Source organism: Populus nigra, chromosome 2 (assembly GCF_951802175.1).
Source record: "Populus nigra chromosome 2, ddPopNigr1.1, whole genome shotgun sequence".
NCBI lineage: Eukaryota > Viridiplantae > Streptophyta > Magnoliopsida > Malpighiales > Salicaceae > Populus > Populus nigra.
This window is the reverse complement of record NC_084853.1, coordinates 44,171,046-44,182,509: the sequence shown is the minus strand read 5'-3', so window position 1 is coordinate 44,182,509 and position 11,464 is coordinate 44,171,046. Positions and strand designations below refer to the sequence as shown.

General features: G+C 36.8%; 2 protein-coding genes across 5 annotated transcripts; one reads left to right on the top strand and one right to left on the bottom strand.

Moving 5' to 3' along the window:
- The first annotated feature begins 308 nt into the window (after positions 1-308).
- Positions 309-5,339, top strand: LOC133682378 (plant UBX domain-containing protein 9). 4 transcript variants are annotated; one of them, XM_062105704.1, is made up of 11 exons: positions 309-724; positions 1,002-1,063; positions 1,225-1,633; positions 1,784-1,840; positions 1,919-2,017; positions 2,432-2,485; positions 2,597-2,791; positions 2,868-2,987; positions 4,060-4,203; positions 4,284-4,340; positions 5,016-5,339. In XM_062105704.1, exons 1-11 carry the CDS (start codon positions 641-643, stop codon positions 5,121-5,123), a joined length of 1,389 nt encoding a protein of 462 aa, XP_061961688.1. In that variant the 5' UTR covers positions 309-640; the 3' UTR covers positions 5,124-5,339. The 4 variants fall into 4 exon arrangements, with proteins under 4 accessions (XP_061961688.1, XP_061961686.1, XP_061961685.1 ...); XM_062105702.1 differs by having other exon boundaries at positions 2,423-2,485; XM_062105701.1 differs by having other exon boundaries at positions 1,919-2,029.
- Positions 5,340-5,576: 237 nt separating this feature from the next.
- On the bottom strand, positions 5,577-10,182 carry LOC133682377 (probable methyltransferase PMT15). The gene is made up of 6 exons (XM_062105699.1): positions 9,301-10,182; positions 7,885-8,095; positions 7,504-7,801; positions 6,619-7,011; positions 6,048-6,125; positions 5,577-5,953 (listed from the first exon to the last, which is right to left on the bottom strand). Exons 1-6 carry the CDS (start codon positions 9,961-9,963, stop codon positions 5,710-5,712), a joined length of 1,887 nt encoding a protein of 628 aa, XP_061961683.1. The 5' UTR covers positions 9,964-10,182; the 3' UTR covers positions 5,577-5,709.
- Between the last annotated feature and the right edge of the window lie 1,282 nt (positions 10,183-11,464).

The window sequence follows — 11,464 nt, the reverse complement described above, 5'->3', positions numbered from 1 at the left end:
TTCTAAATTTTTATCACTGAACCATCAAATAATAACATGAATTTTTGACACATATGATGGGAGCTCTTGACAAGTATATGTAAGTTGGATAGAGTCTGAAACTGCCAGTAGCTATTGATGGATGGAAAAGTGATATTGTCCAATGTCAATTAGAGATGGGATCGATAAAATAAAATTTTCTGGACTTGATTGACAATGAAGCAATACTTCAGGGGCTAAGTTTAAGTTTTCTCTCTTTCGGTAAAATTGAGATCCACAAAATAAAATCCGTTTTTCTGGACTTTATACTCATCTCATAACATAAAGCAGAAACTTATTCCGTTACTGCAGAGCATCGCAGAAGCTACTGCTGGCAAGCATGATAAAGAAGGCTCGAATCTCAACGACGCACAGTGTATAATCCACGTGTAAAATCAGCAGCTTTCCACGTAGACATGATAAAACAACCACGGTCCCACAATAGAGTTTCGGCGACAAAAAGTTGAAGAGGGCGCGAAAGCAAACCAGTGCATTGCTGCTCTTTTCAGTTTCTACCGCCCCGGCCCGCATTTCAAGCCACTGAAACGGCAAAACCCTCCCTTCCTCTCTCTCTCTGTTCAAAAAACACTCTCTTTCAGTTTTCCGTTATAAATCGACGGCAATGGTGAGACCAACTCAGGATGCGATCGAGACGTTCATGAGAATCACCGGCGCGTCTGATTCACTCGCGGTTCGAAAGTTGGAGGTGCTACATTTTCCTTTACTCTCTTGAATCTACTTCGTGCTACTCTTAACCTCAAAATACTGTTAGTCTGATTCTATAATACTATCTATAATCCATTGCCATTAATTATCGTGCTATAATCTGCAAAATCTGAAATAATCAACGCATTACTTTGTTTTTAGGGTTTTAATTTTGAGTTAATTTTTTATTTCTATCTAAATTTGTTGCAATGTGAATATTCCTGCTAAGCGATCATTATAATTTTCTGTTAACAGATCTAAATTTGTTTGGTAAGCAGGAATATGGAGGCAATCTTGATCAGGCTGTGAATGCTCATTTTATTGAATTGGAAGCAAACGCGTACGGCATCATTTTATTTTTTAATGATACGTATATTTGCAAAAAAAATCATAGATATTTTATTTTATCTCGATTTCTCATCTGCAATTAAGCAAGAAATGGATCGTGCATTCTGTAGCAGTGTGTTTTTTTTCATAATAATATGTTTTGCATTTGTTTAGGAGAAATCAATTGTCTGCTGCTTCCCCTCAAAATAACTTTGCTGATACGAGAAATCAAATGCAATCTGGACAGCGTGGGATTTTACCGTTCGTATCTGCTGCTAGAAGTTTTAGGCCTTCATTACTTCTTGATCCTAACTATAGGAGAAACCTGTACAGCCAAATTGGTGCTTCTGTTTTCCCTACTAGTAGGGGACCACAGTTTTCACCCAATGGTGAGATTAATAATGACCATGGGCAGCTTTATCATTCCGGACCGGGGCATGGAGTTGGTGGTGTGAGTGGAACTTCATCAACACACGGCTCACAAATTCATGGAAGGAGCACAAGGGATGCTGAATCACATCATTATGGTGATGATGTTGAGGAAGAGATGATCCAGTTGGCCATTGAGGCTTCAACCCAGGAGGTAAAATTGGGTCATATCTGTAAATAATGAAGTTCACTGTACATATATCAAAGCTAACTTCTTCTTTTTGATCTATTTATTGTGTTTATGCTTTTTGTATGCCTGTCTTGTACATTGATGTACAATTTATTTGATACTGGGCTTTTGCAGAGGCAGCTTCACGAGGAAGACGATGAGTTTGCTCGTGCACTAGAGTTGTCCTTGAAGGTTTCTATATTTTTGCTTCTCAGATTGTGGTTTCTACATCCATGGTCATTGTTTCTGTTAATCATGAATTGTTTTCAGACAGCGGAACAAGAAAAAGCAATGCGTGATCAGACGTTGGAAGATCGAAAACTACAGGGAGTTCATGGTTCAAGCAGAAGGGCTGAGAAAACTAATCATGTAAGAGAGAAAGTATGTACTAAACTGGTCAATTTTAAAATACATAAGGATGCACAAAGATGTACACTTATAAATTTGTCACTCAAAAAATGGGCAGTCAGCAAAATTTTTGAGAATGTGTTTGTTATTGCATTTGATATAAGGCACTCTGGTGGAGAACCTAGGCCCTTCTTCTTGGTTGTGTAAAATTCCTCATATGGAAAGCTTTTTGCAAGTAGTTATCTGCTAAGATGCCGCCTTGTTTTGACGATGAGAGCTATAATAGAAAACATAGGGCAGGAGGAAGAAGATAATTAGAAACTTTACATGCAATATATATTGTACACGCTCCTGATTATTTCCCCTTTGAAGTAAAATGTAATGAAGGACCCTTTGTTTATTTATTTTCCCTCTCCTTTTCTTTAGAAGTCAAAGCCTGAGAGCTCAACATTGAAAGCGGGAGCTAAACGTGGGCAAGAGCAGCAATTGGTGAGTAAAAAGCCTGGAGAGGAATTTTTAGGTAGCTCATGTTGAAGAAAGTAACTAAACTCTGTTACTGCTACACTAATTATTTGGTTTGCACCCTACTCTGCAATAAAGTGGGGTTGCATTTCTTCCAAGGAGTTTGATGAAGCAATGCAGCTTGAGGAGGCACTTTTTGGTGAAATCCCTGAAGAGACTTTATCACGACGTCCACTTCGCCAGCAAGGTGTTCCGGACAAAAGTAAAGGTCTCAATCAACAGCTCCCTTTGCCATCACCCTCACATGTGGCTCAGCAATTACTAAACCAACAGGTTCTGTCTTTCTGCTAATGGTTGCATTTTCATTATAGTATCATCTCTAAGACATTAGGTCAAATCTTACTGGCAGAATGATGAGTATCTTGCGTCTCTGTGGGCTGATGGAGAAAAAGATGTTGATGTCCTCAAGGGAGCTGAAACTTCTTGCTCAAAGGAAGGAGAATCTCAAAATAAGATGCTTGAAGGAGAGGTAATACATAGAGCTATGGCATTGCTGAGTATTTAACATAATTTGAATATTTGACATTTGATTATCTTGATACCATTTATAATTTGTCCTCGTAGGTTTTTATTTGAATGAGATGTGATATCTTTGTAGTTGAAATATTGTTTGAGGCCACAGTTTTAATTTTTAACTACCTCATTCTGTCTTCTATATTCTTTGTGCTTAAAGAACTACAATACTTGGTTTAATACTGTTATTGTCATATAGATGCAACTGGAAAAGGATTTTTTAAGCAGGTTCCAAACAAAGATTCACTTTCATCGTTAAAAAAAGATAGATTTTTGTAGCCATCCTAGATCATATGTTTTATGTTAGAGTAATGCTCTGTATAATGTAATTTTTTTTAACGAAAACATCATGGATACAGACAATAGCAGCAGTGTTACTTCAAACTCAATTTCCTGGCCATTTATTTCATGTCTGTATTCATGATGTTTTGTTTTAAAAAAATGTTTTACATGTGATTGCTCTTTATTTCATGAGGCCGGGAAACAAACTTGGATGTAATACTAGTAATACAGACAATTGCAGCAGTGGCACTTCAAACTCAACTTCCTGGCTATTTATTTCATGTCTGTATTCATGATGTTTTGTTTAAAAAAATTGTTTTGCATATGATTACTCTTTATTTCATGAGGCCGGGAAACAAACTTGGATGTAATACTAGTGTTAGGAAATCATGTGTTTAAGAAAAAGAATGATAACTTCTGTTACATTTTTTTATCTATTTAGACTCGCTCTTAAACTAGTTAGATACATTATTTTCCTAAACCACAATAATTTTAGTAGAAAGACTTTTATCAGACGATTAGAATATAAAGTACAAAATTTTACACTGATTTAGTTAACAATGGAGTTAGAATTTGACTGAATCTTTGTCTCGTCTTAAACATGCATGAAATATTGTTGTTCCTTCCATTTGAATGGTAAACCTTTATACCTGGCTGGGTGTTTGTTGTATCCAACACTATCTGTATTAAAATGATAGTTTGGAAGCATTAGACACATATCTACACACATACTCTCATGATAACAGGAATTTGAGAGATTACTAGCAGCAAAAGAAGCTTCACTTAAACAAGAACCTGCTCCAGATGACAAGAATGCAGTAACTCTTCTTGTCCGTATGCCAGATGGAAACCGCCATGGCCGTCGCTTTCTTAAGTCTGACAAGCTTCAGGTATTATGCCACAAATCTTAAAGAGTACACGTGTTTTTTTTATCCTCTTGGCTCCTCTAATTTCTTGTTTTTGTATGAAGTTACTTTTTGACTTCATCGATGTTGGTAGAGCTGTGAAGCCTGGAACTTACAGGGTGGTGAGTGTTAATTTGATCTTCCTTGCTCATATCAGTTAGGTTGAAAACAATTGTGGTTTGGTCTTTGAATATTCTTACATCTTTTCCATGAATTTGTGTAGTAGTTGTGCTAGATGGTCAGTGGTCGTGCATGTACATGTGTAGCTTGGTGGGACCTTTTTGCTATTACTGATTGGCATGATTATAATGTTGTTCTGGTAACTGGGAACTGTTCTTGCATTTGTAATGTTTTATTTAGTTGCATTTAGAAGTGAAAGTTATGCAAAATAGGTTATCCAGTAAGATAATGGATCGCATGGGAATGGAAAGATGGAGGATTCCCAGCGGGGACGCATAGCGAAAGAAAATCTTGGCAGTTTTAGTGGGAATTTAAAATGCAGCCATGGAATTCTATAAAAGATCTACAGTTCTAAGGCTCTTAAATGTTACAGGTTCCCAACAAACATATTATATCATCATCTCTATGATAGGAGGTTGATGGTCTTTTTCATTATCTGGCTGTACAATTTTTTGCATGCAGTATTCAGCCTGCTATTCCAATCCCTATTGTAGGGCAATGGTATTTGATTATTTGAAAGAGATTGTTCTTTCTCCCTGTATGCTAAACCATTTTCAATAAGACGTATAGATTGTTACATGCGTTCCAACTCATTCTTCCATTTTGTTGTTGGACAGGTGAGGCCATATCCCAGGCGTGCGTTTTCTGTCAGTGACATCTCTCTAAGTTTGAATGAACTCGGTCTCACCAACAAACAGGAAGCGTTGTTTCTGGAATTGATTTAGTTTCGAGTCCCTTGTGAAGTACAGACCTCCAAAATGTAATCGTGTTTGTTCAGTGAGCCTGTAATACATGGTTAAGAGTGATGATAACACCACGGAGGTGACTGAATGTGGGATTAAACATGGTATATGTTTTTGATGTTTGGCTGGGTCCTGTACATATGTGTCAAATGTGAGATGAGATCTGCAAATAGCAACATCTGACTGTTAATGATTCAACCACTTGCCCGCATAGTCTTGCTTTACTTGCAAATGCAAGTCAGTGATGTTGCTTTTTGATTGGCAATCCTTTTATGATGTTGCTTTTTATGCAGTTTGTTATCGTTCCCCGGGGTAATTTCCTCTAGACTGTTCCGTCGCTGTCTAAGTTATGAACAGCACCAAATTATTCAATTTTAAAGGCAAGTTGGCAATTAGAGCGTGGATTCAGATAAAAAAAAAAACATGAAAGAAGCATTCTGTAAAAGAAGGCCTTTCATTCATGTATTCAAGAATACAAACCAGCTGGGTATCAAAGAATCGTTCGAGGTTAAGAATGAAATAAAATTAAGATACCAAAAGAAGGAAGGAAAGAAAGAAATCTCCATCTCTAAGAAACAACCAGCCCTTGATTCTGGCCAGGTTTTGGCGCCGTCCAATACTTTTTGGTTGCAAAAAGAATCTTCTCCCTCTGGTGAGGGCTGCTCTCATGGTCCGCAATCCTGCCATCCCATTGCATCACATCTATGATACTCTTGACCTTCATCAAGATGTCGACATCGTCCCTCATAACAACACTCCCTTCTGGCCTCAAAATCCTATCCATTTCTAATAGAATATCTTCCATGTCACACCTGCAATGTCAAGCATCAGTTGGTAAGGATCAGTATCTTCACGTGCAAGAGCCCATCTAGTCGAACCCACATTATAATAACATTAAGAAATTACCTATCCTCGTAGAGGCTGAAAACAGAATCAGCATGAATAAAGTCATAAGTCCTCGGGTAAGTAGACATGGCTTCACACCTGCAAAAAGAGACAAAAACAGTAGCAGTTAGCAACAACCCCCTGCATGACTTAAAGAGCTTGAGCATGTGACAGATTAAGGGCTACAATTACCAATACTTTCAATAGCATACATTATCCTTCAGCTTGTTTGATGTCTCACTAGTATTGACAAACAAGTTTTGCCAATAATAGACTAATCTGAAAGTTCAATACCATCTGTAAAAGCAACCACCAAAAAGCAGCTGTGGCCTCGTGGGTCTGGGTGGTTTACCTGCTGCTTTTCTAGGATACCTAGCAACAATTATGTATATGATAATTCTAAGTTTTCTTCACACAGTTAAAAAGGAGCTCTTTGAGGGAGGTATACAATGACTTCTCCTGTTTAATGCTTGTCTTGGAATGTTCCTTGATTAGTGAAGCTACCTAATCACCCTTGGTTAAGTGAAATCCTAATTAACTGATCCCTTAATCAAACTGCTTATATCCAATTAGATTGAGATTAGAATCATACCAATTCTGATACGTTCCAATTAGGCCACGTTCGAAAATGACCCCCAAAGTATTGGGCTTTGCCTGGACAGGGACAACGTTCATAACCCACAAGGGATCATCAACAAGGGCAGCTGCAAACCCTCCTAAATGCGCATTCATATCAAGCAAGTTACGGTACCGTCCAGTTTGTGCCAGCTGATAGTCAATCTTCTTGTAATACGCTACTCTTCTTTTCCACAGCTCCGAGTTTTCAATGAAGTTTCCAGCTGTAATTCCCTCCAAGCTTCCCCTACTAATCCTTGGAGGGATTGCATTCAATCTCTCTGGCCATTTTGCTAACTGCCCACCAGCTATATCTCTAATGTTTGACACTTCAGGCAATGGCGTCAAACATGTCTCCATCTTGGTGTACCTGCAAAACAAAAACAATAAGAATAAATCAAACAGTGTAAAAGCAATTAAGCATCACAGGAGATTCGAGGGATAAATTGTTTATTTTGAAAGTGATGTAATCGCTACTCTTTTTCAGCAACAAAAACAAAGCATAAAGTGCACAAAAGAGAAGGCAGGAAAAAAGGAGTGTCAACTAAAATTAGAGTTTAGGTGGGTGAAAGGGCTAGCTAACAAGGTTGGGACTTGGGAGTCATTAAAGAAGGAAATTCCAACCAAAGAGTTACTACTTCAATTGGCCAGCTGGCACCATCTTTATAATCCAACTGGTTTTGGTATCACTACTTGAGTGTTCTTTTCTTATGCAATTTACTTTTTGTATTTTTTGCCTGCGCTTATTGCAAAAGTAACTCGTTATTTAAAGCAAGGAACACCGTCTTTATGCCATCACACTTGCAATCGGAGTGATTTCCAAGGCATGTGACATTAGAACCAAGGATTGAAAAGTCCTTACCATGCCATGTCTGGATTTTGTGACTTGCAAAAGAGCGGGCGCTTGAACACCTTCCTGTTAACTTTGCAATGGATATGATTAGTGGGTTTTTGCCAAATGGCAATGTCTTTCCTTTGCACCAATTTTTTCCAGCAAAGGCTTCTAGCTACCTTCTCAATCTGAGATTGCTCCGCTCCAAGATCTTCACGTGTTCTATTCCAACCTTCCCAATGAGCTTCCCAGTTAATTGGTGGCCCGGATAGAATCCAGTACCCGCCGGGACGTAGAATTCTATCAACCTCAATCAAGTACTGACCATCTGCTCAGATAATTCTCAAAAATCAAATCATAATGCATCATAAAATAACCTAGAAGTTAATGCATGTCTGCAATTTGGATTACCATATTGGCCCCAAGGAATAAGGCAGCGAGAGCAATGAGCCATGTCAAAAGATCTTGAAGGGTAAGGTAGCCTTATGGAAGCAATAATCCCAATCAATGCAGGGACTCCACGCTCAAGAGCAAATTGCACCTGAGACACATGAGTGTCTCTTGGTGCAAATGACACTGCTAGGATGTTCCTTGAGAGAAGGTAAGCTCCCCAGCTTGCAACCTGCGACATTAATGTCAGTAAATTTTCTTAAAAAAAGAAAGAAAAGGGACTGGATTAATCAAACAGAAAAGCCAAGTAATCGAACAAGGGAATTAATCAAGGTCAACATGACTACATCATGCATGAAAAAACAATTTGCATGATAACGTGCATTGAACAAGTTACTTGATTATCTTTAGATAACCCTTGCAATAATCATATTAAAATAGTCCTGATTAATGAAAGATAATTATGAGAAAGTCAATAAAAATTAAAAGGGAGGGGGTGGCTGTACAGCACATCATGGGAAGGTTGATCCTGTTAAACAATTATTTCTATGTTGTTTTTCTTACCTAAGTTTTTAATAATCAAACTCGATTTCAAATGGCAAGTAGGCTGAACTAATTAATTAGTGATTGCTTTTGGGTAACTTGGATAAGCAAAAGGCATTCCCTAAAATTAAACGATACGAAACTATAAACAAATCATAATTATCTCTTAGGAACCACTTTACTTGAGATCGAAGAATTTAATTTAGTGAAGAACACGCACAAACTTGTCTATTCAAACAGTGAATTAATGTGCTTATTTTGGTTGTTTTACTTGAAGAACAAAAATAAAATTAATTTTGTCTAGTTCCACACTTTAAGCTTGTTTTGCCTGCTATATAGAGGAAATGCATCGAGATTTCGTGTTCGGCCTCCTAAGGGTTTTCTAGTTCAAAGATGGTTGGCCAACCATGATTGCAGTACGTATAGCATGAAACCTCGATTTCCAGATCGAATATTTTACCCAAATTTCCACTAACTATTTTACCATTTCTTCCCACCAACCACTGGCCTTGCTTCCATTTAACGAGGCCACTAGTGAAAATTAAACCTTATACTATTCAATTATTGCCTCCAGAACTGAAACTTGGGCCACCCTAATATTTTTCAAAGTATACCACTATAATAAAAGAGGAACAACATCAAATTAGACTAATGCCGTAGAATTTCCCATTGCCACAGAACTAGAAAAATAAAAAAATCTAACCTCCATGTTCAGCCAGCCTCACCGGCAAATGATGTATTTTCAACCTTTTCAACAATAATAAAGATAAAACTAGAACTCGAAATAGCTATAAGTAACATTAAACCACCGGTTCCTCATGGACCGGGCGGTCCGTCTCTTGGAAAGACCGTAAAAAAGTAAGGCTGGGATATTAGAGTAAGGACGTTACGTACCCCGCAACCAGTATCTATGGCAGTCCTTATTGACCCATCTTTGAGATTGATCAACTTCCCTATGTCATCTATGTAGGCATCAGCACCGCGAGGAAACATGGTTCCACCACCTGGGAACCTGAGCCGTTTGCCTTCAACACGAACCCAATTCTGGTTTTTTTTCTCAATCGTCAGCTCTTTATGTGGCACATTAGCATACCATGCGAATTCTCTACTCTCCGGCCACCTAAATGGCACCTTATAACCATACGGAGCCGGCACACGACACTTCAAAATCTCATGGCTTTCGGGGCAGTGCCTCTCTCTATATATAAGTCTATCCCTATCGAATTTCAGCGAACGTTCAACATCCTCACATGGGGTGTGCTCACTGTATTTAGGGTCACATGGCGGGAGGTGATGTGCACGCGCAACCCGAGGTGGCGGGTCCGGAGCAAAGTGGTGTGCCTCGAAGTCCAGCGTTGTGGTGTTATGATCTGGCGGGGCGCATGGAAAAACTTCGTTGATTGATGATGATGTGTTGCTAACAGGGACATTGCCACGAGAGCTCTGATAAAAACCTACCAAATAAAAGATTGTACATGGGATTATGGTTAAGATGATTTTGTAAAGATTGAGTTTCTTGGCTTTGAGTGGGAGGTAAGAAGGAGATAGTAATGCCATTGAAGACCAAACAAAAGCAGAACCAACCCCTCAATAACAAGAGATCAAAGAGATAAATGCGTGTGTTTTCGCATATATTTATTGATATTTGATATAAGATTTGATATATAAATGTATGTGCGTGGTTTTTTTTTTTTTTTTTTAGGGAGAGAGGGAGAGGAAGATTGAAGGTAAGAGTGACGAGTGAACTTTGCAAGAGGTAGATTATGGATGGAGGCCAAGAAACGAGGGGAGTCTAAAGAGGAGGGAGATTGAAGAACACGCTCCCCTCGAGAGTGGTTTGAAGGTTGTTTATAAGACAGAGAGTTCCGCTGAAGCGTGTAATAATTAATATAATGTGGGCGTAAATCTGTTCGGATTCTTTGCCCCGTATTTCCTATTTCGTCAATTTTTAAACCTTTTTTTTTTTTTTTTTATCGTTTCCTTTTGTATATATCTAATTTCTATTTCTATTATTGTTATTAGTATTTGCTTTGGTGATATAACAGTCCTTTTTATAAGATAAAATAAAAATTCCTATTAAGTGTTTTTCCTTATATTACTTCAATATTTATTTATTTTATGGAAAAGATGTAGATATAGAATGAAGAGACAAAATAAAAAAAAAAAGTTTTGAAACTGAGTGAAAATATTTTTATCTAAGTTTGTGTATTTTCTTCTCTCTTTCTTTTTATTCATCTTCAGTAAATAAATATTGATAATTACCAACAAATATATAAAATGGTAAAAATTAGCATTTTTTTTTTATTTCTAAAGTTTTACGGCCCTGAATGGTAAAGAAAGAAACTATGATTCTTAATTTTTAAGGTCACAACACTTAACTGCGCAGAAAAATTTGATATATTCAAAAAAATCTTTAATTCAATAATCTTCATTTCTAAGAAATAGCCTACAAGGCTGTTAAATACAAGAAAAACATCATAATTAGTAAAATTTTAATTAAATAGAAAATTATAATTTAAATAGAAAAAAATCCAAATACAATAAGAAAAATAAAAAAAATCATAAACAATAATTTTTTTAACATTATTTGAAAGCTTTCTATAAAAAACATGACCTTTAGAATATTTTATTAAAATATCAGCTTTATCTAATTGTCAGATCAAAAGTTATACTTGTTTTACTATACTACACGCAAGACTTTTTTAGAACCCCACAAAATCTAAAAAATCTTAACAATTAAAGAAATAATATAGTAAGAATAATTATACTTAAAATAATGAAGAAAGTTTCTTATTTTAGTCTTCTATACTTGCGAAAAACTCGCTCTTAAGTTAACTGTCATAAACTGAACTTGACTGCTATAAATAAATAGATACTTTGAATATATCATTATTGTTAGCTTAATCATGAAGTAACATGCCTTGGATCTTCTATATTCACAATTTAATTTATAGTATATGCACATTAAAGACAAATCCATGATCTAATAATATATTTTTTGTTGTTATGAAGTCTATTTATAGTTCCTTTATACATTTTTCTACTTCAAACTTGATCT

What these genes read in the sequence shown, in the direction of transcription:
- LOC133682377 (XM_062105699.1), bottom strand. Translation starts at nt 9,963, where the DNA reads ATGGCATTACTATCTCCTTCTTACCTCCCACTCAAAGCCAAGAAACTC. An exon ending in CAAAATCCAGACATGGCATG is followed by an intron (nt 7,012 to 7,503) that starts GTAAGGACTTTT and finishes TTTGTTTTGCAG; the next exon opens with GTACACCAAGATGGAGACAT. An exon ending in ATTGGAACGTATCAGAATTG is followed by an intron (nt 6,126 to 6,618) that starts GTATGATTCTAA and finishes CTCTTTTTGCAG; the next exon opens with GTGTGAAGCCATGTCTACTT.
- LOC133682378 (XM_062105700.1), top strand. Translation starts at nt 641, where the DNA reads ATGGTGAGACCAACTCAGGATGCGATCGAGACGTTCATGAGAATCACC. An exon ending in CACTAGAGTTGTCCTTGAAG is followed by an intron (nt 1,841 to 1,918) that starts GTTTCTATATTT and finishes AATTGTTTTCAG; the next exon opens with ACAGCGGAACAAGAAAAAGC. An exon ending in GTGGGCAAGAGCAGCAATTG is followed by an intron (nt 2,486 to 2,596) that starts GTGAGTAAAAAG and finishes TCTGCAATAAAG; the next exon opens with TGGGGTTGCATTTCTTCCAA.